The sequence below is a fragment of the Ammodytes marinus genome (genome assembly GCF_949987685.1).
Source record: "Ammodytes marinus genome assembly, chromosome: 4".
NCBI classification, from domain to species: domain Eukaryota; kingdom Metazoa; phylum Chordata; class Actinopteri; order Uranoscopiformes; family Ammodytidae; genus Ammodytes; species Ammodytes marinus.
In genome coordinates, this window is record NC_137233.1 from 35072088 (window position 1) to 35099845 (window position 27758).

The 27758-nt window shown below is 43.5% G+C and overlaps 1 protein-coding gene across 1 annotated transcript in view; it reads left to right on the forward strand.

The window, feature by feature from the left end:
* The first annotated feature begins 5483 nt into the window (after positions 1-5483).
* Positions 5484-27758, forward strand: part of rybpb (RING1 and YY1 binding protein b) — a 61852-nt gene continuing 39577 nt past the window's right edge. The window contains exons 1-2 of the mRNA XM_080026147.1: positions 5484-5614; positions 6250-6375. Of these exons, the coding sequence (XP_079882273.1) occupies positions 5589-5614; positions 6250-6375 (152 nt within the window). The 5' untranslated portion in view covers positions 5484-5588. The remainder of the gene's footprint in view (positions 5615-6249; positions 6376-27758) is intronic.

The window sequence follows — 27758 nt, forward strand, 5'->3', positions numbered from 1 at the left end:
GCTCCCAAAAGATCTTAAAAACAAAGATTATTCATTATCATGGTTTAGGGGAAGGCTACAAGAAGCTTTCCCAAAGGTTTCAATTGTCAATTTCTACTGTAAGGAACGTTGTCAGGGAATGGAAGGACACAGGCACAGTGGCAGTTAAACCCAGGTCTAGCAGACCAAGAAAAGTACAAGAGCGGCATATGCGGCGGATTGTGAGAATGGTTGAACACAACCCAAAGATCACCTCCAAAGACCTGCAAGAACATCTGGCTGCAGATTGTGTATCTGTACATGGTTCAACAAATCAGTGCAATTTGCACCAAAACATCTGTATGGCCAGGTGATGAGAAGGAAGCCCTTTCTGCGCCCACGCCACAGATACAGTTGCATGGAGTATGCAAAAGCTCATTTAGACAAGCCAGATTCATATTGGAAGAAAATGCTTTGGACTGATGAGACAACAATTAAGTTATTTGGTCTTTATAAAAAGCAGATGTTTTGGTGCAAATTGCGCTGAATTGTTGAACGATGTACAGATACACAATGTTCTGATGTCCTTGCAGGTCTTTGGAGTTGATCTGTGGGTTGTGTGCAACCATTCTCACAATCCTCCACCTATGCCCTTCCTGTTTTTTTCTTGGTCTGCCATGCCTGGGTTTAACTGCCAATGTGCCTGTGTCCTTCCATTTCCTGACAACGTTCCCTACAGTTGAAATTGACAATTGAAACCTTTGGGAAAGCTTCTTGTAGCCTTCCCCTAAACCATGACAATGAACAATCTTTGTTTTTCAGATCTTTTGGGAGCTGTTTTGATGATCCCATTCTGTCTCACTTCAGCAGAGAGTCAAAGAGAAGTGCAACTTGCATTTAGGCACCTAAAATACATTTTCTCATGATTAAACAGACATTTCTATGAGGTTCAAGGCTTAACAACATAATCCAACCAACTTTGTGTTTAAATTCATCAGTTTTACATGCTGTTACAGGCATTAAAATCAACAAAACCACAAGGGTACCCATATTTTTGCACAGCCAGTTTTTCACATTTTATTTTATTTCATACAACCAAATACTGCTTTTCAAAAAATCTTTGTTTGGAAAACATCCCAGTACTTAGCTGTTCCTGGTAAATTAAAGACATACCACTTTTATATTTTTTTTGTGAAAGCAGAGTCAATTATAATGCCGGCTGAGAGGGGTTCCCAAACTTTTTCATATGACTGTATCTATCTGTCTGTCTGTCTGTCTGTCTGTCTGTCTGTCTGTCTGTCCGTTCGTCCGTCCGTCCGTCCGTCCGTCCGTCCGTCCGTCTATCTATCTATCTATCTATCTATCTATCTATCTATCTATCTATCTATCTATCTATCTATCTATCTATCTATCTAAGCTCTGAACAGGGTCTTTTTTGCACCTTACCCTGGATTACGATCAATTCAAGACTGCGTGCTTCAAACAAAGTGCTGTGTGAAACAATGGAGGCAGCCAAATCTAAGTCGGAGCAGTTTTTTCTATTTGGTAAACCGACAATCTGACAGTGATCCTCATGAGAAAGTGCACTTTGTGTGAGTCTATCGAAACTAAGGGTGTATTCACACAGGGAAAGTCCGCTAGTGCACTTGCTTTGGTCCAGACCAAATAGAGTTTAGATTTTGTTTGTTTGGTGTGGTCCACTTTCATATTGCCCCTTTAGCAAAGTGAACCAGCATTACGAAGCAAAACCACACGTGATCTGAGGTCATTCATTCATTGGACAGACATTCTGGGGTGGAAAGAAGCAGGAAGCACGAAGTGAAAACTGCGAAATATATAACTGATACGATATGGGGTTCAAAATAATAAATAAATAAATAGGCCTACATCTATCTAGCCTATAAATAAAATAAAAAAACATAAAATTATTGTTGTTTCATATGGTTATAATATGTAGGCATGTGTCAATGTGTGGCTTGTAGCCTAAGATGTGAAACATAATATTTACTGTATTTTTGCTGCTGGACCCGCGGCTCGCAGGAATAGGCTCAAGCTGACACACAGTTGATTAAGCTGTGTATCAGCTGGGTGTGAGTTCGGCGCGGCTCAGCTCCAAACTGACACGGGGATAGTATTGACAGGCCCGTAACATGGGAAGCAAAATAAAAACACGCACTTCATACAAAGCGCAGCGTGAACCTGTTTTCACTGTGCGGGAGACGCTCCCCTCTCCTTCATCTGACCGCTGAACACATCAGCATGTTTACGCGTCCTGTCTATCAAATGTAATATATTCGCTCGGGGCTCCCGGTCAAACCACAACTAATCTTCCTAACAATGGCGACAACAACACTTTCCCATAATGTGAAGGTGACGGCGATTTATTAAAAAAGAAAAGAAAGAAAGGCACAGTGCTTCCTGCAATTGGGTCGGATCGAGTCCGGACAAATTCACACCACAAACGAACTGCAGCAGAGTGCGTATGGAAGCGCATCGAGACCACCTCTTCAGCTGGGTCTCAGAGCGTTTGTTTGGTCTGCCCCCGAGTGCGATTGCTGTATTCACACCTGCCTGAAAGATGCTCACCGAAGGCGGAAGTGCATCTGAGTTTGTTTCAACCGAACTAAACACGGCATGTGTGAATACACCCAAAGTGTTGCAGTTTTGCCAATACGCTATTAATATGACAGTCACACGTGAAAGTATTATTTCAGTGTATCTCACACGTGATACATTTTTCATTTTTTTTTTGGTTGTCATGCTGTTCAAACAAGGCTACTCGTCTCTCATAAATAATTAATAAGGGAGAACTGTTTATCCTGTGAAATCCACTGCAAATAACATATGCACTTTTGTGGCAAGATGTGCTCAGTAAATGGTTGTCAATGCCTATTTCAATATGTTTTACTTTCAATAAGAGATGCTGTAATAAAGTAAAAGGTCACACTTTACAAGGGTGCATTAATTAACGGTTAGTTAATGCATAGTTAAGCATTATCTAGCTATCTATTCTAGCTATTTATATCCATTATCATCACTCAATTAACGTAAAATTATTGTAAAGTGTTTCTGAAAATAAAAAACAATTTGTTTCTACAAGGACTCAGCCTATCTATGAATACTTATTGTGTGTGTGTGTGTGTGTGTGTGTGTGTGGGGGGGGGGGGGGGGGACACGATTGAAAGTGCTAGGTCTTGATCCAATCAAGAGACTGTGGACATGTTTATTTGAGTAAACAGAGGAAGACAATGTGTTCAGTAAGTCTGTATCTTCCCCATTGAGAAAAAAAGAGCTTGAGGTCTATTGGGGAATGTTTTGAAAAACTGCATATACCCATTCACGTTTCTGACAACTTTGCACAGGACACATTGTCTGTGCACACACCCTATATGATGACATTTCTTTTACGGAGTTAAAGTTTGTGAGGTATTGCCTTTATTATTTGCATGCATTACCTCACAATGGGGGATTGTGTGTTTGAATCAGAGCCTTGTTGTCATATGTGCGAAATTGAGTGCAAATATGTCTGTGTGGCCATGCATGTTTATGCCTAAACTCTGTAATACACTGGTGATTTTGCCTCTCTTTTCATCCAATACATGCAGGGAGAAGCTGGACAAGGAAAGTGCTGTGCTCTATGTTGCTGGTGTAGAAAATGTAATGCCTGGATTTTGTATTCAAAAACAGTTTGTCAATCTGTAACCCTGTTATTAATAATGATAATTTAATTATTAACCATTAATGAGCACAGATGATGCCTGTGGTTATCACCAATATCCCCATGGTTTTCCCACAGTCACATAATTCATTTAAATGGATGTATTATTTCGTATTTAACCCTCCTGTTATGTTCCGGGTCAAATGGCTCATCATTGATCATGCTAGTGAAATAGAGGAGGATGTATCTTGAGCTAAATTCTAATTCTAATGATTCTGATTTTGAACCAGATGAGGGAATTGCTATTGCTATTCCTCAAAGCAAGACATTCATGTCAGAAAATTGTGAAATACAGTGGTCTTCATCCCCAAATATGCGTCAGGCAAAACTGTCTGCAGAAAACATAATAAAGACAGTGCCAGGGCCCACTAGGAGGGCAGTGACTCGTGTGACTGACATCAAGTCAGCTTTTGAGCTGGTCATGCCAGATTCAATACAGAAAATAATTCTGGAAATGCCTAATGTAGAAGGGAGGCGTGTTTTAATGGGAGAAGTGGAAGGAGCTGGACAAAACACATTTAGATGCGTATTTGGGGCTCCTCGTCCTGGCTGGGGTCTATAAGTCGAATGATGACTCGACAGCCAGTCTGTGGGATGCAGAGACAGGCAGGGCTATATCTCAAGCCACAATGTCTCTTGAAACTTTTCAAATTTTCTCCAGAGTAATCAGATTTGATAATCGAGAGACAAGGGCTGGTATATGTGAGAGAGACAAGCTGGCAGCTGTTGGGACAGTGTGGGACAAGTGGGTAGAGCAACTTCCACTACTCTATAACCCAGGCACATTATGCATTATTATTCTTCTCTGGGGCTCCTCCAACCAGTTTTTCACTGTAAACCTGCATGTTCAATGCATAGCTGGTGTCTGCATCACATGCTGCCTGGATTTTTATCCCATATTTAGCTGGTTTGGAAGGCATGTATTGCCTTAATGGGCAGCGACCTCTGAATGCCACCAGCCTTTCATCCACTGTGATATTAGGGCCTGGGTTATAGAGTAATGTTGGTCTTTCAAAAGTAATAAATTGGTGAAACATTAAAAAAAAAGTTTGAATATGTATTTTTTTAAACGAAAAACGAGTGAATTATCCTAATTGAACCATTCCTTGTTAGAGGTAAGGAACACCATAGCACTAAATATTGATAGAATAGTTTGTAATGGAGTTAGTAATGACATGTTCACACTGCTTGTTAGGATTTTTTTGGATTCGGACATCTTTTGGAGATTTAAACATGCACCGGGTCAAATTGACCCAGGAACACCATTGCTGTTCCTGACAAATGAACATAACAGGAGGGTTAAATTAATTTGATATTATAGGACTACATGTTTTAGGCTATAGAACTTCACCTGTACTGTCTGAATACATCTTGCTGACTGCCCTTTTGTAACATAACAGTACTTTTGAGGAACCCAGCTGTTTTTTTTCTTTACTATGGGTTGCCCTAATTCAATTTATTTGGATAGCCTACTTTTTTGTCTCCTCTTAATCTTTTTTCATCTTCTGTCACGACTTTAAATATGTTTCAAAGGTTCTCTATACACATTGTTGTATGGCAAGCTTTATAAAACATATAACAATATTGCATCACCGTAATCGTTACATGTGTGTGTGTTGTGTGTATGTCTGAACGTGTCGGGAGGCTGGAGGTGACGGCTGTCAAATATCTCCAGTTATTAAAACAGCTACTAAATAGCCATCCAGACTTTTAACCCGACTCACGCTCTGATTGGACCGTTGGCGGTCACGTGGGGTAGTGCAGTCAGTCGCTGCACCGTGCCTCGAGCCAGCGCTGAGTGGAGCCTGTCTGCCAACAGCTTCAGCTGCGGCTCTATCTGTAACCCACTACACTCACTGACAATTAAAGGAGGCCCCCTTTTTCTTCTTATTTCCGAGGACTATTCTTCACAATGGGCGACAAGAAGAGCCCTACCAGGTAATGCGACCACCCATTGTCGATGTGTGACTGTTAAGAGTGTTTTGGACTCGATATTTGGACGCGTCTTCCTCACACAGGGATCGTTTCTCCCTTTTTCAGTTGGTATGCCACAGCTAGCTAGAATAGTGCAGTCACTATGGCGGCTTCTCGCTCCCGTATAACCCAGTCACTTAACAGACAAAGGGAATTTTTTCAGAGGATACGCCTGACATTCCCTGAAACGCTCTTCCGCCTCGACGAAACCTCTCGGAGAGTCAATGTCGAAATGGACATTGTTCCATATTGGTTTTGTTAGCCGACATGCTAAGCTTTCGATGCCGATTTTTTTTAGCAGCGCTCGCCTGCCTGCCTGCCTGCTAGCCTAGCTGTCGATACAATCGGACGGTGTGGGAGCCTCAACACTGTGGGGATGTATTAACCAAGGAGCTGTAGCCTACTTGCCGGGACTCGAACCCAATTTTAATGACAACACCACCATGATTTGTGCCACACCTGGGTAGCTCGTGTGTTTCACGTCGAGTCATGTTTGTGACAGCTTTTTTCTTGTTAATTCATGAAATATGTTGGTGGCATTTATAAAAAAATAAATAAAAAAAACTAACTTGACCTTAACATTTTTTCTAATTCGTAAGGCCAAAAAGACAAGCAAAACAGAGCGTGGATGACGGCTACTGGGACTGTAGCGTCTGCACCTTCAAGAACACCGCCGAGGCTTTCAAATGCAGCATCTGCGATGTGAGGAAGGGCACATCCACAAGGTAACGTAGCGCTCCCTCTCTTTTTTCTCTCTCTCTGTCTCTCTCTCTCTGTCTCTGTCGTCTGAGCGTCTCGTTTTCCCTGTGCTTGGCTGGCTGCAGCCAGCATTGCATCGCAATTTTCTGGCGAATGACAACTTTGATCGACAGCCTGTTTATCTGTGTGAGCGGATTGGGACTTGTTGATGGGACAGCGGTGTAGACACCTCCCCGTCCTTGTCTTGATGTATCCCTAGTTTCGTCTTATGTGACTAACATTTCATATAGTTTTATTTTGTGCTTTTTTTATTTATTTGGTGGGCTTGCTGCTTCACTAGCTGGGGGGGGGGGGGGTGGGGGGGAGGAGAGAGAGAGGGCTACAGCAGCAGTGCATCAACTGAGGAACAGCAGGAAAAATGCGTTTTACAGTGAAATAAGGGGAATGGATGCGGGTGCATTTCACCTACCTGTAGGATTGCAGAGGTTTTTGTAATGATCTGACATGTCAGATTTATTGTGAATGAGGCGGATGTACAGTATGGAGATAAAATCATGTTTCTAAAAGTGGTTGTCATCAGGATTAGACCCCAGATGTGCATTTTTAAAATATTTTTCTTAATCTTTTCCCCTCGTGCCATGTAGTTTTAGCCAATTTAATTTGATATCCAACCTGTCGTGACACTGATTGTTCAAAGCAAAGTTGACTTTCTGAATCCATATTTTTTTTTAAATCAAATTTTTTGCTTTTTAAATGTCAGCTCACCCATTTGTCTTTAATTATTAATAATTTCCAAACTCAATTTAGCACACACAAACATGCTTTGTTCCGCAAGCTTTTTACAACTGAATTCACTGGAGGATTTCTCTAGATGAATCATATCAGCATTTATAGTAACTGGCTTGTACACCCCCGACATTTCCCCCAAGCTTATCTCAGAATGCATTTTTGTATTGCCAGCAGAGGACAGCGTCTTATTATGGGAAACTGAGATGAGATCACTGTATACCTTGAATATTGTTGTGACGGGATTCCCTTTCGGGGGGGTGTGTGTGTGTGTGTGTGTGTGTGTGTGTGTGTGTGTGTGTGTGTGTGTGTGTGTGTGTGTGTGTGTGTGTGGTGAAGCCCCCTACTTGTTCTGGGGAACGTTTCTTAATGAGAAGTTGCTTCGTGTGCCAAGCTACAATTTTGTTTACCCATGTCATCATCGATGAAACGGAGAGATAGATGAGTCATTTGTGGCTTTGTTGACAAGTCCCCTTGCACTATAACCTTTCCAGCTGTGGTTTTACAATGAGTGGCTTGGCTGACACACTAATGTGCACCACAAATGGGTAGATGAAAGGCACTTGCACTGGTTTACTGAGAATCCAAAAAGATTGAGCTTCGACTTAATGATCTGCCTCCCATCCCCCCTATGATTTTTTTTCCTAGCTGTGTGTAGCTTAACACCACAGCTGATGATGAGAGCAGGAAGCAGAGACGAGCACGTCGTAGCCATCCTGCCACTGTGCTATTTGGCAACCTGCCTCTATTTGGTAAATGGGAGCACATGACATCACAGGAGTGGTTGTCAATGCATTCCTGTTTCATCTGAATAGTTAACCTTTGATTACTGCAATCGTGTACTTGTGAGGCCGCCTCTTATTCAAATGAGTTCTAATTAGCTGTCTTTTTCTTCGATGTTTGAAGTATTCCAGCAGAGCATGGGACGGAGCAACACGCTCTCGGCTAAATGATTCCCACTTAAGGCTATGTGTGAATGTGTGTATGGCAAGCTTTTATCTGAGGCTCTTCTTTGAATGTGCTTTTATGCAGAAGGACACGTGTGTTCACTAATTGGAGTTCCTCGCTGCCACACTGTGGTGTCGTCAAATCAAATCAAATCAGTTTTATTTGTATAGCTCAAAATCACAAATACATTTGTCTCAGTGGGCTTTACATTTCCTACAATATGATACAATATGACACCCTGCCCTTACACCCTTAGCTCGGCTGAGAAAAAACTCCCAGTAAAAACCCTTTACCGGGATTAAAAAAAAATTTAAGAAATCTCAGGTAGGCCTTTCACACCGCCGCAAAATCGGAGCTAGTTCTGGGCTTGTTCGGAGTTAGAGCCAGTGTTTTGGTTTCACACCGCCAGAGAGCCTGCTCCGGGCCGTAAAAACCGGGGGAACTCATACCCCAGGATTGAGCAGGGTTTGATAAGAACTGCTTGCGCGAACGGTTGGGGGAGGGATTATCCTGACCAACCAGAGCAACTCAAACCTCATGCCCGCCATATTTAAAAACACCGCTACTACGAGACGTAAACATAACATAATTACCGAACGTAGCGATCAAATTGACCGGCGAGAATACGCTGTATGGGTCCTGTTTGCTTAAGAAAGCAAAGCGAGAGCCAACAAGTGTAAAAATAAGACGTATTCGCCGCTGTTGTTGTGCTTAAAGCTAGCGGTAGCTTTAGCGTTAGCCACAAGAGCAGCGGCGTCGGGTGACGTACACACACGTTTACAGTGACGTCATGACGTTGCTCTCTTGCCGGCTCCATGGCTGTCTCCGGTCGATGTGAAACCAACCGGTTCATAACTGGGATAAGGCTGTAACCAGTTTTGAACTGACCCCAACACCAGCCTGGAACTGACTCTTGGTTCATTTTGGTGTGAAAGGCCTAAGGGAGAGTCGACAGAGTAAAGGTGAGAACACACCAAACACGTTGGGTGCGGTGGCGGCGTTGAAAAATCCTATTTTTGCATAGGGAACCATTGGTTTAGGCACGATGATCCGTTGGCCGCGGCAAAGCGTCACCGCACCATCGCCCGAGATGAAAAAATGTAACTTTCAACGCTCCAGCGCGTGACGTTTAGCCGCGTTGGCCAATCAGCGGTGAGCTTGACCCGTCGTCACGGACATCGGCACGGTGGGAGCATGGGTGGGAGGACAACACAGAGGCTGAGAAACACCGAGTAGGAAATGCGGCTTGCTGGTGATATGAAGCCGCTCGAGGTTGGGTTAGAAGACGTGGGGAAAGTGAGCCAGGAGAATGGGCTTCCTGGTTAATTCAGTGAATATAGCGGCTGTGCTTTAGCCGATGAACCAAGTTAGCACCGGTCTGATAGCGTTAGTTAACTCACCCGGTTGTGTGCGGCCACCACCTCCATAATGAACCCAAACATAACGGCTAAGTCCGGGGAACTTTCACAACGAGTACAGCGAAGCACCGGTGTTTATGCCTATATCTACGCCAGCCACGGTCCCGTCATAGCCAGGTAGGGTAATTGCCTTTATTTTCTACTGCCCTGTGCACAATGCTGCTGTAAATGTGTTTGGTATGGTGCTGCCTTGCTGTTTGTGTTCATTTCCGAGTGGCGTGAATCTGCAATGCTGTTTTAAGGCTATTTGTTCCGTTCAGTTGCTGTTTATTTGTCTTTTGGCACAATTGTTGGCCGTGTTGTTTTTGTGTGGACATGAACGCTGTTGTGTCGGGTCGGGTCTGATCGCAGCCATGGTTGATTAGGGGAATAAATATATCGGGGGAGACTAGCTGCGTAGCGTTGGGCGCGTTGAACCATTTTTTGACACAAAATGACCAAGCGCCAGATCAGGTGCGTTGGGCGCTTTGGTGTGTTCGCACCTTAAGGGATTCCTCTCCCAGGACGGACATACTGCAATAGATGTCATAAGTAGAGAAAATCACGAAGGAATTTGATCATTGACCAGATTCAGATCATTGATTACATGGTAATACTTTACAATACGGGCAACTGGATTTTAGAGGGGTTGTCAGTAGTCTAGGCTATTTATTCATGTGTTTTAGAGTCCGCAAAACAATTGTTTTCCCGCTAACCCACACAAAATATTTATGCTATATTTGCAATTGAGCAGCATCTCTCTCTCTCTCTCTCTCTCTCTCTCTCTCTCTCTCTCTCTCTCTCTCTCTCTCTCTCTCTCTTTCTCTCTCTCTCTCTCTCTCTCTCTCTCTCTCTCTCTCTCTCTCGGAAACACACACACACAACAGCATGTGTGCGCGCAGTTTCGCTGTCTACGTTCCGAAAGCCGGCTCTAATTAGGCTATACGGACCAGGTTCCGCTATTTTCAAAACCCAGAAATCAATAGGCTTAACGTTTGAGCTTATCGATACCGCTATGGAGTCCAGTAGGGCACATGATGTCATTTTAAATATCGAGTAGAGTCGGGTCATCTTCAACTAAAGTGTTGTACCTTGGACTGTGTTGAAGAAACTCCTTCAACATGCTTCAACTCCGTCTCCAAAAAAAAAAAAAAAAAAAAAAAAACGTCCGCTGCCGCTGCAGGCTCGGCACCGTCTCATCATTCATTCAAAACAGCGGTGATCAACAAGTGAGAGACTGTTTAGCAAGTCCCTAAATCCATATTAAAATCTGCAGGATAATAACTAGTTAGCTTAAAAAAAAACGCAAACGTTCAAATGTGATGTGTTCAGGTCGGCTCAGTAAAATTATTATCAGGAAAAGGTCAATAAAAGGACATCATGATGTGTTCAAATGTAACATCAAGAAAAAATTATTTTTAGTTTTTCGCGAGAATCTTGAATAATACAGTTTGGGTGAAAAACTTGTTTTCCCAGCAATATAAAATAAATAGTAGGCCTAAATATGGAATTATGACCTGTTTAAAGTCCTATCCTTAGCTCTGCCCATCTTATAAGCAATTAAAGCAATAATACCAGTTCTCTTTTAACAAAATAATAGAAAAGTATCAATAATTTGTGGAGTCTTTATAATGGTATCAATATGAAAAGAAATTAATAATCCCCCTCCCTACTTACAGTATAACTGGGCAGTATGCTGTAAGTATACTGGACTTTAATCATTTTATGGCAGACGATTACTTTTTGGCACAATGTGACCGTTTTAGTCAAATAAGTCAAATTTTTCTGAACACATGTGTGGAAGCTAACATTCAGCTTGACTCTGAGCTAGACTGTGTTTTCTGAGACCCCCAAAACCAGGCCAGGTGCCTGGCAAAAAGAGGCTCTTTCACGATGCTGCGGCAGGACCAAGCCCAAGTTTTTTTTTGGGCAAGTGAACACGACATTCGGGAAAGTAAAACATTACCTGTACTTGCCCTATGGGCAAGTGCTTTTGAAACCTTAGTGTCAACCCCTGAGACACTGACCTTACAGTTGTGCAATTTTGTATGCTATGTGCAGGTACAAATTATGTGCAAACATGCAGACAGTACAAAGCACAATTAAAGAAAACTTCTACTGTTTTGGTGCAATACTATGCAGACACACTCAATTAATAATTGCACTCACTGACACTAAACAGAGTGATACAAGGTTCTCCTCTGGGTTGTGGAAACATTGGAATCGATGCTTGTATGTATTTTAATTTGTGTTGTCATGTATTTCTATTGTCTTTTTATATGGAACTTTGAGTCCGGAATAAAGTATTCATTCATTCATTCATTCAATACAAATAATGGACCATACACTTAACATGTGTATGCACATCAAAGTGCAAATTCAACTTTTTAAAGTTCCTTTTTGGATGAGTGGCTGTTGTGCGATTATTGTGGACAATAGGCCTATTGTGATGCGATAGCCTATAATTCATTAATGGTTATTTTTAGCCTACTTGCTTGATTTATTTTTAAATACAGAGGTTATTGGTCGTTTTGGAACATGTATTTCCCAATTTAAAACATAAAAATAAAGCAGCATTGAAAATTCAGAAAATATATCTTGTTGGCCTACACTAGCATGCTGTTTGAAAAATAACTAAATAGTTGAAATAATAAATACAATGTGTTTTCCCCTTAAAATGACTAAATGCATTTCAAAGACAGTAACAGTGTGGCACTTCTGTAAACTTACTGAAACGTGGCTGGGCCATCACTCTCATGCATTCATCAAACTTTTCTTTGCGCTGTCTGAGCTGATAGATAGGTTGTGTTGCCACGGTGATGTGGAGTCTTAAACTGATCTAGCTTTGCAGAGCACTTCTTTCTGTTCAGCTAAATATCCCCATAGAACTGCACTGCGTTTATTATCGCCACCAGTTAAATGTCGGTTTGCTTCTGCTTGTTTAACTGTCGGTGCGGTACAGTCGCGTGTGCAAAGCCGCAGAAACAGAGCAGCTGAAAGATAGAGAAACGCTTGGAGACACATGTGCATATTTATCGCAAATCGCGGCCTTTTGCGCAGTTATGACCATGCACAAGCACACATCGCGCTTGCTAGTACATTAATTGTGCAGCCATAAAAAAAAAAAATATATATATATATATTAGTGGTGGGCCGATAACGGCGTTAACGTGCTGCGTTAACGCCAGACTCTTATCGGCGATAAAAAAAATATCGCCGTTAATCTCTTGTTCCTCTTATTTTAGCGCGGATGTATACCTGGCCGAATTGCACTGTAGTGCACGAGTCAGAACGAGTCCGACTTCGCACCTGTGTAGCCTGCCACATCAAACGTAACGTGCTGACATGGAAGCGGCCGGGGCATGCGTGTGTGCAATGGGAGAGCTTTGTGTGGAGAGAAAAAAAAGAGGCAAGGGAAATCGCCAAAGCCAATGCATAGCCTCGACTCATTAAAGGTTGAAAATCACTGAATTACACAACATGTAGGCTAGCCTATGGCTTAAGGCTATGGAAATCATTATGGAAACAATATTTTTTTTTATCAGTGATAGCTCAGCTGATCTCGTTGCTATAGAGACCACGTCCGTCCGCTTTGTTTGACAACTGACAGAGCTGCCAAGTCTCACCCTTTTGGCCGTGAGACACACTCATATCAACCAGCTCACACTCTCACACGCTAGCCTACAACTCAAATTTCTCACGCGGAGAAGTTAATCCCCAAAATAACGATTGTTTTGCGGGACTTTTATTTTGACAGTCTTATATTGAAAAGCTAACGGACATGAGTTCCGTGACATCCTCTTTCTGCACGCAAGTTAACTTGATGCATTAGGTGTGCACCTGCACAGGAGATGAGCCCCTGGTCTGATGCGCCACCTGGCTTGAGAAACACGTTCTCAAAGACTTACTTTGAGTCATTATTTAGGGAGCACACACATATTATGATTGAATTCAAATGAGCCATTTTAATCTAGATTAATCTAGATTAATTCCAAAATTAATCTAGATTAATCTAGATTAAAAAAATTAATCTATGCCCACCTCTAATATATATATATATATATATATATATATATATGAAAAGAAATTATATATATATTATATATATATATATATATATGAAAAGAAATTATATATATATTATATATATATATATATATATATATATATATATATATATATTATATAATTTTTTTTGGGGGGAGGGGGGTCGGTCGGTAGTCAAGGCGGGGGGCTGGCGTTGCTAAGGCGGCCGCCTTAGCCATAAAGCGCTGGGGGAAACACTGGCTTTCTTTTCCTCTGTCCTGGGTCAATGATCAGTCAATAGTTGAATGTAGTAAGGAGAAGATGAACACGGCTGAAGTTCTAGACAGCATAGAAACATAATCACACATAACTATCCATTCCTGGGGCCGTATTCACAAAACATTTTAAGGCTAAGAGTAGGTATAACATGCTGATTTAGGAGTAACTCTCAAAAATAAGGGGCGTTTCACTCCTAATTTTAGGACTCCTAACTTTTTAAGATAATTGTAATTCACAAAGCATTTTAGCGCTAAAACTAGCTCCTAAATCTATAAAAAGCTAGGAGTCCTCGAGAGGACTCCTAAGTCAATAAGAGTAAATCACAGACAACCATTTGATGGTGTTTGAGAGATTTAATGCTAGTGAGCTTTATAAAAGGTACCTTAAATAGCTGTAAGGGTTTAATGATCTTAGTAAAGCTATATTTAGAAAGTATACACATTTATATTTATTATATTTATATAAAAAAATATTTATTAAGTTCCTTTTCCTCCAGTTGCTTTGGGTTTACGATGCACTGAAAGTTACTGTTGGTGTCACGTTTGGGTTTAATTTCCTACTAGAGTAGGCCTATATGTGGCGCTTCGCAGCATCTCCTCCGTTCCACAGGTCCGCTACTGTATAGTTGCGCGTCTCGCCTTTTTCCTTCCTCATGCACTTTACGATTTTGCCGGCTGTTGTTTCTAAATGGTGAATTTCCTGGTTTGTCGCTGTCTGACTATTGCTGCATAGTCCGCCATTGAGATAAATACAGTGAGAGTGCATGGCGTGCAGCTGTTCAATGAGGATATTTTTTCCGATTCAAATCATTGTAAAATTTAAAATGAATAGACCTATGTGGCGCTATTGTAGGTTAATTGTGAACGAATGTGTGGAAAACCCTTCAGTATCTTGGTTTCATGTTAAACCAGTGTCACTTGTCATTAATTGTATATAAAAACTCTAGAGCTGCAACGATTAATCGACAAATCGATTATTAATCGATTATTAAAATAATCGCCAACTATTTTGATAATCGATTAATCGTTTCAAGTAATTTTTTAATAAAAAAATTCCGAATTCTCTGATTTCAGCTTCTCATATGTGAATACTTTCTGGTTTCTTTAATCCTATTATGACAGTAAACTGAAATATCTTTGTGTTTTGGACATAAAAATACATTTGAGGAAGTCAACATGGGCTTTGGAAAATTTATATTTTTTTTTTACAATTTTCTGACATTTTACGGGCCAAAACACGAATCGGTTAATAATCGATTAATCGAGAAAATAATCGACAGATTAATCGATTATCAAAATAATCGTTAGTTGCAGCCCTAAAAAACTCTTTACTTTAATACAGCGACACGATATGGATATCTCCCACAGTGTTTCCATCATAAATTCACTCTTAGCTCTCATTCCCTCTCAGCCAATCACTGTGGGCATAGAAGGTATGAACATGACATCATCCATAGCAACAGGGTCAACACCGCCCTCTAGTCTTAGCTAAGGAGTCCCTCCCATTCCTTAGTAAAAGTTGGTCTTATCAGCTTTGTGAATAGGTTTTAAGAAATTACTCCTTACTAAGAACTTTTAGTGCTCCTTAGGAGAACTCTTAGCGCTAAGATAAAATGTTTTGTGAATACGGCCCTTGATAAGCATTTGTTACAACAGGTAGAAGTCAGCATTAGTGCAGTCAGTGCAGTACAGGGATGTGGTTGCTATTTGCAGTTTGAATCACACATGGTCAGGTCTACCTAAACCTTCCCAAAGGGACATTTAAGATTTGATGAATATTTCCAATCCTCTGAAGTGTTTATAGATCCATTTCTCCCTGTCTGCACTATGAGATCAGCTGTTTTCTACAGGTGTGGAGAATGTACACGATTAACCTGATCCTTTATGATGTACAGATAGTGGCTAAAACTCCAGTGAGTCTTTAAATGCACTTTGTCCCCTGCCAGCGGTAGGTAACTGTGGGTCACACAGTGCAGATTTGTGCAGATTGGCATCAGCATGAAGGGAGAGGCCCTGTTCTCCGAGTCCGTCCAAGCTCGCGCCCGCAGCCTAATGAACCTATTGACCTAGACCAGCTCAGCGATGTAACAGGAGATCCAAGTAGGCTAAATCTAGCCGCTGCCACTCTCTGACTCTTAAACAAGAGAGCAGTCCGCTGTTTTGCACCTAAGCTGCCTGCAAATCTACAAGTCCAAGTAGTCACAGTGTTCAGGGCTCTGTATTTGGTAATGGGAGAAGGGCTTGTATGGAGTCAGATCAGTCTCAATAATAATAAATGCACATAGAAGGATTCACAAATGTATTTGATGTGATTTAATGAATGACTCTCTCCTCACAAATACATTTAAGTGCACACCACACACAAATTGATATCGTAAAATAAATCCATAAATTAAAAAAAGTTTCACAAGCACATTTCCCATCCACACACGTTAATTTTCACACATTGTATGTACAAGTCCAATGGGCAATTCTGGTGTCGACTAGACAGGCAGCGGCCATTTAAACGTTTAACCATCACGATCGCCGTCTGCTTGCTTGCGCTCGTTCTTGTGCGCGTGTCATTAGACGAAATGGAAACTTTACAATTGTTGCAAGTGGCCGTATTGTCGTCTTTTCAAGTGAAAAACAACCAACATTTAGAGAGATTCTGTCTCAACGCCATGTTTGCTGCGTTCTGAACCAAAACAACGCAGCGTGAGTGTCAAGTCATGACGCATTTGCAACTTATGGAACCGATGAGCGGAATCGTTAAGCAGGCATGTTAACGATTCCAGGGAATTGGTTGACTCGGCACGGGTCTCGATTCCCATCCCTAATAAACGGTATTTTTTTTTTTTTAACTTATATTTTAATGGGTTTTTCCATTTTTTGTACAGACAAAAAAGAAAAAATAAGTAGACACATACAGTACACACACAACCAACCCCCACAATGCAATGTAATGCAATTGTTGTCCCTTCAAAGCATCAAATTAATAATAATAATAATAAGTCAAAAAGTCAGATATATTTCTACCTTTTCATCTCTCTCTCAGGGAAATTCAGGGAACGAAAATATTGATAAATAACAGCCCAAATCTGTGCGTAGGCTACTCCCTGTTAGTAAATGAGGGCCAGTGTTTTACTTTTAACTAAACTAAGATCCCCCTTTAAAGCTGGGGTGGAGGATTTGGGGAGAAAATGGCAGTTGGGATAGAGATTCGAATCCAAATACCTAAACTGCTCCACTTGTTCTCTTTGGTCCCTCCCCTATGGTCCCTCCCTGACACGCTCTACACCAACAACGTCTTGCCAAAGTGTATGGACAGTCCCAACAGCCAATAAGAACAGAGAATCGGAGCCTCGCTCTGATTGGTCAAAGTGTCAGCTCATGTTAACTTTCACCAATCAGAAATCACATACCCCAGATTTAACTGGGGGAAATTGAACAATCTGAAACGGGAAAAAACATGTAGGCTACAGCTGTATTTCATGATTTTTTTTTATCTCTATCTCTCCCTCTTTTTTACATTTGTATTTTGTATCAACGTATGTGCCAATCTCATAAACCCTAAATAATGTCTTAGCCTTTCCACAAACCCATAGGCTATGTGATTTTAATGTATCAAGTTTGCAGTCTCTGATATTATTATATGGGTCCTAAAGTAGGCCTAGGCGTCTACTCATTGATTGACAGCTGAAAAAGTACAGGTCCTAAGCATCAGTTTGATGGAAACGTTGTGGTGTTTGAAAGAGTTTAAGCAGTAGGCCTAGTGAATGTAAATACATCGGGGAAGGGCTGACGGTGACTCGGGGTGCAGCATATTCCATTGGTTCGTCTCTTCTCCGCCACGGCAGCGGTTTACAAGGAAGCACAGATAAAAACTGCAGCGAATGCGACCGGTAGAACCCTCTATTCAAGGGATAGGGCGAACGCGCTGCTTTTATCAGTGGATCAAAAGAGAGAGACCGCGGGTCACAGGACGCGCCCGGTCCTTCTCATGTCCACCGCAAAACAGCTGTTAGTGTCATTCTACCTGTTGTGTCATTGAGGCGGAACGCACTGCGTCAATTAAGCGCATAATATAAATTAAAAAAAATCCCAGAATAATAACGGGACTATTCGGAAATTATCCGTATCTAAGTCATTATCCGTGCTTATCCGAATACATATTCGGATTCTGGCTCATCCCTAGTAAGTTGCTTACCAGTTTAGCTGTACGTTACATTTAACTGTCTTAGTGTTTAATTAGGCTAGATAGGCATCTTCACATGGACAAGTTTTTCCTTTCCATGACTGGGGCACTTTACACGGCAACAATAACGTGACAAACGCAAAGGTATTTTTACGTTTGCGGCCTATCATTTACATGATAACAGCGTTTGCAGTCTTGAAAACGTAAACTTGTGAAACCAGGTTCCAGAGTGGAATCTTTTATCAAAACTCAACTCCAGCGTCGACATGTGAATAGCAATGCCCTGTATGATGACATCACGGCTCCACTCCACACATATGTAGGCCTGTTACATTTGCTGTCAAAATAGCCACACACGAGTTAGAAGTTTGAAGACAATATGCATGTGCATGATGAAAGTATTCAAAACAATTACGTCCGAATGCAGTGGCTTTTGAAACCGTTTACAGTGAGACTATTACCATGTAAACAGGACCTGACTCTTCTGGCTACAAACTGCCTGGCATCAAGTGGACTCACTGCAAAGGCACTGAGCACTCATGAGCTCATTCCATCAGCAGCACTCTGTGTCACACTGTGTGGTATCGCTCATTTGTTTTCCTCATCTCCATTGCCTCTCCATCATGCTCTCTCTGTAGTCTTCCCTGCTCTCTCTCTTCACTGTCTACATGTGCATTATGCCTCCCTCGCTCCACCCACCCAATACCCACCCTATTTCCCTCTGGTTTTAAGTATGTATTCTTCACCTCTTCACCAGTCACCTCATCTTGCTGCTGCTGTCCGGTCATCTTCTAGCCTTGCTTGAGTATAAACACAGTCTTATTTTGATTTGTTTAACAAATCATGCAGCAGAACTGCCAAAGGGGAAGCTGAACCTTCACAGCAGGCTCTCGTGTTTCACACAAAGGAAACATTATAGGCAAGCAAGCAAAAACATCAAGTGAGGATACCTGACAACAAAGGGCTGAAACACAATGCCTGTTCTGACTACTGTAGCCAACATTCACATCTGCCAGGCTGTAGTAGGGCTGTCACTTTTTCCAAAAATGAAATTCGAACGAATTTCGAATGCCCCTAATTAATTAGAATATATTCGAATATATCCCCCCAGTGTTCTGTCCGAGCCCAGCCCATTCTATTAATCATATTTTTTATTTAGGCACAAGCCTGATTTTAAACCCTTATTTTTTTTAATAAGTTGGCTGCTATAATTTAAGTTTTAAAACACAAATCTGCGTTGTTTGAATGACAGAAATCTGTTCAGATTAGAACTTAATGAGCGGCGCAACATGGCCTCCGTCAGGACAGCACAGGGCACGGAGGTGCCGCAAAGCACCGAGAGCAGCAGTAATGACGATCGGGGCGCTTGAAGGCGGTGCTGCCGTAGCTCGGGCAGAGAATCTAACTCACACAGGGCTGTAGTTCCATGGACATATAAAGAAAGGGCTGCCTGTACCTGTACACTGGGCGCTGCGCTGCTCCGCTCGGCTAAGCTAGCGGCTAAGCTTGCGGGGAAGCTGCAAATTAACGTCTTTGAAAAGTACGACAGGTCTTCACCATCCCTGGTGTTGAAACCAAATATTCCCACACGCTGCTGCTCATATGTTTTGGTTATAGTCCAGGACAACAATGCTCACTATGGTCCATATTGGTCGCAAAGCAACAGATGAATATCATGATTAACATTAGCTTTGTTTACTGATGGGTCAAGAGGTTTTACAATAGGTCAAACTGATAGGACAGTTAGAAAGCGCCCTCTGCTGGATCAAAAGGGAAACTACTTTGAATGCTTATGAGACGGCAGCACACAGTCCGAATGGAGAATTACAATTTGAATTCAAACTTTTCACCCCAACTTCGAACGAATATTCAAACTTTGAATAAAAAGTGACAGCCCTAGTCCTAGCTTAGCTTGATGATGATCAGACAAACCATAGGTTAACAGGATCCAAACCCTTGTCTTTAAAAATTATTTTGTAGGTTAACAAAGATAAAATGGTCAATTCTGGTTTCACACTGGGGCAAAGAGGGAGTGAAATGCAGAGAACAACCACAGGTCGGTTTCAAACCCAGGTCTACTGTGACCCAGTTCTGACCTCAGTGCATCGCACTCAGGTCAGGTGCGCACCAAAAGCGCACCTAACAAACAGGCCGAGACCTTTTTGAAGAGGTGGCCTCGATACGTGTCCAAACGAACTCTGGTGCTGTCTGTTTGTGATGAGAACATGACTGACTATTAGGTGTGAAACAGCTCTTGTTCTCATCTGTAGTGAATGACACAATGAAACAGTGCTGCTCTTTGCCCAAGCATGGATGGTGGTGCTGGTAGAAATGGAGGATGTTGCTCAAGTCTAGCTCCCTGGGTAATGATGTTCTTCGCTCTGCTTGGGCCCCTGGAGACTTTTGGTTGAATGAGCACACCCCCCTTGCAGCCATCCATGCCCCCCTTTCCTTCGACACACACACTCACACATGAATGCTCCACTCTTCTGTCCCTTCACCGCTCTGTCCCCTTCTGCCCTTTACTTCTCCTTGCTCCCTCAGCTGACACTTAACAACTCCTTTGCTTCCTCGCTCCTTGTCCTCATACAGTGCTGTGTGAAAGTTTGTGAACCCCTTGAACCTTTTGGAATTTTATTTATTTTTACCATTATTAATGAATTTTTATCAATACCAGTATTTTTTATATGAAATAACAGATGTTTCTTTATCAATTCAAATGTTTTCTTTTCCAGAAATCAATTGTTAATGTGCAAATTGTTGTATGTGCAAAAGTTTGTGAACCCTGAGCTGCATTGCTTAAATCGAGCATGTAAACACAATCAGATGGGCCAAATTGAGTCATGAAATGGACCAATGTAGTGAGAGATTTTTAGGGAAGAAATTGGGCGGCACTAGATAAAACAGAGATAAAACCAGGTCAGTTTAGGCTCACCAAAGTGAACCCATACAGGTCAGACATGCTAAAAGGGAAACAAATCTCTGAGGATCTCAGGAATAGAGTTGTGATGCTGCACATTTGTCTGGGGACAGCTATAAATTATTTAAAAAAAAGTTTGAGCTCCATCGGTCCACCATGAGGCAAATCATCTACAAATGGAGGACTTTAAGAGTGACTGAACATCTGCCTAGAAGTAGACTTCCTTCAAAAATATCCACAAGTGCCACAAGAAAAGTGATTTTTCAGTTAAAAGCCAACCCAAACATTACATCTAGTGATTTGCAGACCTCTCTTGCAGCATCTGGGACAGATGTGCATGGTTCCACAATAAGAAGAAAACTCAGTCAAAATGGCTTTCATGGGAGGGTTGCTAAAGAAGCCTCTGCTCTCAAAAAAGAACAAAACTGCTTGTCACAACCTTGCCAGAGAGAACCTGGGGATACCTGAAGTCTTATTCTGTGGACAGATTAGTCCAAAATTTAACTGTTTGGTCATAACCAAAACCGCCATGTTTGGGCAAAAATGCAACTCTGCCTACCACCAAGAGAACCTTCTCCCAAGTGAAGAATGGTGGTGTCAAATTGTCTGCAAATCTCCAGATGTAATGTTTGGGTTGGCTTTTACCTGAAAAATCACTTTTCTTGTGGCGCTTGAGGATATTTTTGAAGGAAGTCCACTTCTAGGCAGATGTTAAGTCACTCTTAAAGCTCTCCATTTGTAGATGATTTGCCTCACGGTGGACCGATGGAGCTCAAATTTTTTTATATGAATTTATAGCTGTCCCCAGACAAATGTGCAACATCAAAACTCTATTCCTGAGATCCTCTGAGATTTCTTTCCCTTTTAGCATGTCTGACCTGTATGGGTTCACTTTGGTGAGCCTAAACTGGCCTGGTTTTATCTGTTTTATCTAGTGCCACCCAATTTTTTCCCTAAAGATCTCTCATTACATTGGTTTATTTCATCAATCAATTTGGCCCATCTGATTGTGTTAACCTGCTCGATTTAAGCAATGCAGCTCAGGGTTCACAAACTTTTGCACATACAACAGTTGGCAAATCATTTGTTTTATGTCTTTAACAATTGATTTCTGGAAAATAAAAATGTTGAATTGATAAACAAACATCTGTTATTTCACATAAAAAATACTAGTATTGACAAAAATGAATTAATAATGGTAAAAATAAATAAAATTCCAAAAGGTTTAAGGGGTTCACAAACTTTCACACTACACTGTATGCCTCTCCTTCTCCTCACTCCCTCACTGTAACACTCATTTGCTTGCCTCATCTTTTGTGCAGAAAGGGGGGGAGGTGCAGTGACTCAACAGCTCTCTCAACATTTCACAATTTTGTCAGATTGCCAAATTGGCTACTGTGTTTAATCACTCACACTCTGCCAAATCCCATGAAGTAATTAAGAACTTTTAAATCCTGCAATTAACATGTAAAGATTAGGCTAGCCAATCCGTGTTTAGGGTTTCAGCTTAGATGCCGATAATGCTGGATAAGCAAAAGCAGTTTCCTCTGTGTGTGGGGTGGGGGGATCTGCTGTGTGCGGACAGGGTGTGGGCGAGGAAGTGCAGATAAAACTTGAGCGCCAGCATGTCCCTCTTATGTAATTCCATTATCCTAGACAATTTGCCTTAATGTGACTGTGGTAGAAACCAAGGATTACAATGTCCCTATTCCCTCCATTGTAAAAGACGGAAAGGTACACACACACACACACACACACACACACACACACACACACACACACACACACACACACACACACACACACACACACACACACACACACACACACACACACACAGGCCACTTTATTAGGTACAGCGCTTCATTTTCTTGTTAACACATATAACTAATCAGCCAATCACATGGCAGAAACTCAATGCATTTAGGCACGTAGACCTGGACGGGACAACTTATTGAGGTTGAAACCGAGCAACGGAATGGGGAAGAAAGGGGTTTTAAGTGACTTTGAACATGGCAATGTTGATGGTGCCAGGAGGGCTGGTATGAGTATTTCAGAAACTGCTGATCTACTGGGATTTTCACTCCAAACCATCTCTAGGGTTTACAGAGAATGGTCCGAAAAAGAAAAAATATCCAGTGAGCGGCATTTGTGTGGACGTAAAATGCCTTGTCAGAGGTCAGTGGAGGATGGGCATACAGATTCGAGATGATAGAAAGGCAACAGTCACTCAAATAACCACTCGTTACAACCAGGTTATGCAGAATACCATCTCTTAACGCAAAACACGACCAACCTTGAGGCTAAAAACAGGAAAATGAGGCTACAATTCTCACAGGATCACCAATATTGGACAATAGAAGATTTAAAAATCATGCCTGGTCTGAGGAGTCTCGATTTCAGTTGCGACATTCAGATGGTAGGTTCAGAATTTGGCGTTTAAACAACATGAAAGTATGGATCCATCCTGCCGTGCACCATCAACCATGCCATGTTCAAAGTCACCTAAACCCCCTTTCTTCCCCATTCTGATGCTCGGTTTGACTTCAGTACATTGTCTTGACCACGTCTAAATGCATAAATGCATTAAATTGCTGCCATGTGATTGGCTGATTAGCTTTTTGTCTTTGCCATTGAACAGGTGTACTAAAGTGGCCGGTGAGTGTATACACACACACACCGCAATCATTTTCCAATAATTGCACAGCCTCAATACTTAAACAGAGAGAGAATTGCACTTCTACTTTTTCAGGCCTATTACTAACTTGTGGACCTGATTCTGCTTATTGTTCCTGGTTCTAACCTTCTCAATGTTTGGATGTATGCATTTCCCATATGGTCTCATTATAAAGCCACAGACTCTTTTACTTTATTTTTTGTACAACGGCAACGGCAAATTCATTAAAAAAAAAAAATAATAATAATAATAATAAAAAAAATCATGCCCATTCAAAATCTCACCCTTTTGGCTAAGGACAGGCTGTTTTGAGAAATGTTCCAGTAGCCTACTTTCTAAATTCTAGCATGTTTTACTGTAACTTGCTCACCAGTGGGCGTAGTTTTACGCCGCCACTGTATTATTCTAGCGGTATCGCCCTTCTTATATGTCCATGGGTGTCGCACCGAGGCTCGGTGCTCTCGCCTAAAGCCCGGTTGCATACGTTGGTTGCTCGCCAGGGAGCGTCTTGGGTTTCCAAGAGTCGCCTTCACTGTGTTATTTTAGCTGTCACACGGTTGTCGTGTCTGTGCAGGCTACTGTAATTTGCTCGCCAGTGGGCGCTATAGTTTTGCACCGCCGCTGTATTATTCTGGCGGTGTCGCGCCGCGGCTCGGTTGTTCTCGCCTGGAGCCCGGTTGCATACCTTAGTCAGATGCATATTTAGTTGGCTCGAGCAGTGGGCAGCTTACGCCTTCATGACCTCCATACAGTGGGGAATGGCCATGACAAGTGCCCTGCAGGTCTCAGGGTTGAGTACCTGAGGGAAGCGCTGTCAGATAGCCCATGCATGAACTGTAGTTTCATGTCTCAGGCACTTAGGTTGCTAGGTAGAGGCTCTTCTACTAGCCTCCAACCAGCGGCAGGCCCTCTATCCTCCGTTTCTGTGTGCCTCCCTCTTAGCCTTATTCCGCTGAGCTCCGTAGATGCTGGCCAGATTTAAGGGCTCTCTCCCATCACACTGTGACAGCAGAGCTCTGGCAGCCATGCACAATGCTGATAGTTAGGGCTCGGACTGGTTAGCTCCGATTGAGCCTGCTATAGCATCCCTGGTCGTCTCTCCAGACGAGGCTCTGAGAGCCGATGTGCGCTGCCCTTGGCCCCAGTGCCGGACTTCAGGCGACCTCCTTACTAGGAGTTACGGCATTGCTGCCTGTGTGGGCCATCTGGGAATTTGCTTTCTCACACAGTCCTGGCTCGGTCGCAAACCATACAGGCGTCAGGTGCTGGTCACTCAGCATGGACCCTCAGTGATGCTTCACTGCAGACTTTGCATTATGACTTAGGGAGCTAATAATAAGAATAATTTGAATTTATATAGCGCCTTTCAAGGTCCCAAGGTCGCTTCAGAAGGAAATGGGCTAGGCAGGTTGATGTCAACTGTGACGTGGTGCGCCGCCGGGGTTGGCTGGCGCAGTCGTCCCAGTCGGAGGTGTGTCGACAGACCCTCCGTTCTCTTCCAGTGATCCCAGGCCAGGCGTTCGGCCAGCTGCTCTTCAGGCCCGGTGCGAAGTGTTCAGGTTGACCAGGCTAGACAGTAGTTACACGCTGCGACGTGCACCTCTGCCTGATTCCAGGCCGGGAACCTCTGTGGTACCCCGTGCCAATAGCTTCGACCACGTTCAGGTGGACAATCAAGGGGCCAGTGCTTCTCAGCACATTGCAGCGCCGTAACACTGCGCTACAGCTGCATTTCAGGCGCCAGGAGGTCGGCGTCCAGCCTCTGCCCTCCCCCAGAGTCCTTGGGGGTGCTACTCGATGCTCGGTAGGTTCTACTCAACCGAAGTTCAGGTACCAGGAGGTGGGGCGGGGTCGCCCCGTTCTGGACTAAGACGGCGGAATCAGTGCCTCACGATTCTTCCTTTCCCCATGCTGCGTGTTGCAGGGGTCCTCCAGTCTATCGCTCAGGCGGACTGGGTTGTGTCATAGCCCTGAAAGATGCTACTTTCAAGTCCCTACTGCCCAATGTCACAGGTGGTCCTCCCCTTTGCATTTCTGGGCAGGGTGTACCAGTTCAGGGTTCCTCCGTTTGGGCCGTCCCTGGCTCTGCGGATATTAAACAGTGTGTGGCAGCATCCCTGCCACCATTACAGCTCAGCTGGTGCTCGAGTCGGCGGCCATGCGAGCCTGCCTTTCTCCATAGCGCGTAGCTACCGTTCAGCAGCTACTACAGCACTCCATGCAATGGAGGCTGCTGGAGTACAGCCTCTTCCTTCGACTGATAAGTAGGCTGACCTCAGCATAATCTAATTATCATTATCCAAGCTGTCCAAGTTCCAGGTGTCCGGAACACAGCGATAGAAAAGGGCCACCCCCGGGGAGTGGAGACTCCATCCGGAGGTGGTGGGCATGATTGGGACAAGTATGGCAGGGCAGTGGCATATCTCTTTGCTTCCGAAGAGATGACCCACTGTCCCCCTGGGTTCTCCTAGATGGAGAGGACCAGTCCCCTAAGGTAGGATTCTCTGGCTAATGCTTGGCCAGTCATCCTGCTTTGTGCATTTCCTTCGCACCGTTGCTTGTGTGTTTTTCACTAAAAGCCCGGTTGCTAATTGTATGCTCGAATGTATTGTCTTTCTAGCATTGTTGCACTGTTGATCGGGTGCTAAGTTCGCCTAGACTGGTTGCTTACTTTGATTTAATCGACAGCGAGTGGCTTGGGGTAGAGCCAAGCCACCGCCACAGTATTTGTAGCATTGTCGCCTAGAGCGGTTGCATAGGCTACTAATTTGCTCGTCAAGTGGGCGGCTTCGGGTCAGAAGTCGCTTTCACTGTGTATTGAGCTGTGTCCCACCAGCGTGGGCTCTCACCTAAGCCTTGCGTGCATAGCTTACTTATTGCTTGCCAGTGGATGAGCCGTGCCACACACTATGTATGTAGCTTTTGTTACTGACAACACTGGATGGGGTCCAGCATTGCAGTTACAGCCTACGTTTGGTGGCTCCACATTGGCCAGGAAGGCCATGGATCCCAGCGTTACTAAACTCCTCAAGGACAGCCTTGGTGCCTTCCAGGGAGACAGGACCTTCTGTCTCAGGTAGGCGGACACATGTGGCACCCGAACTCGGGGCGCCTGCAGCTGTGCGTGGGGCTCCTGGTAGCCAGGACCCACTGTTGACGTATTGCGACCAGTCAGAGGTCCATACCGTTTTAACTTCAGGGGCACTCGCCACTACATGGCGCTATGCAGACAGGTGGAAGTTGTTTTCACAGTGGTGCATGGCACATGGCGAAGTCCCATGGACTTGTTCAGTGATAGTGATACTACACTTTCTGCAGTCTGTGTTGGGCAGCAGGACAGCTGCTTCCACCCTGTGCGTCTATGTGGCTGCGATATCGGCCGCACATGCAGGGGTGGACAACCAGACGGTAGGGTCCCACTACCTAGTCAGGCCAGAGGCTTCATTCAGCCACCATGACCCCTGAGGGCACCATCATGGGACTTACAAGTAGTCCTGAGGGCCTTAGGTCTACCCCCATTTGGGCCGCTGAGTCAGGCAGACCTGACGCGGCTGTCTATGAAGACGGCATTCCTCCTTGCCATTGCGACTGCAATCGGTCGGTGAACTCCATGCCTCGGCAGTGAGCCAGGCGTGCTTGCTCTGGCATGCAGAAGGGTCAGGAGTGGTGCTCTCGCCAAATCCATCCTTCCTATCCAAACGATTGTCTCCCCACCATGTAAACCAATCGATCGAGTTGGCTGCTTTCAATCCCCTGGGCTCACCAGGGGGTGCAGAAAGAACGTCAGACCCACTGTGCCCGGTGCGGGCGCTTAGGGCATAGGTTGTGGCAACAACCAGCTTGCGTAAGACAAATACCTCTTTGTCTGCTATGGGAGCTGCAGGAAGGGGGCTGCCCTGTCCAAACAGAGACACTCCCACTGACTTGTGGAGGTGGTCTTGAATGCATATAGAGCACAGGGGCTCCCCATGCCTTGGCCGTTGAGTGCCACTCTACCAGGAGTATGGCTACATCAGGGGCTGCCTTGAAGCGGTTTTCACGGCAGGACATTTGCGCCACGGCTACATGGTCTTCATCATGTACGTTGCGCGGCTCTACAGAGTAAATGTTGCTGCACCTCATCCGGTGGGATGACAGCTGTCTTGTTGATGGCTGCAAGCCCTTAATTGATGAGTACTCTTCGTGACCTTTTTGGTATAA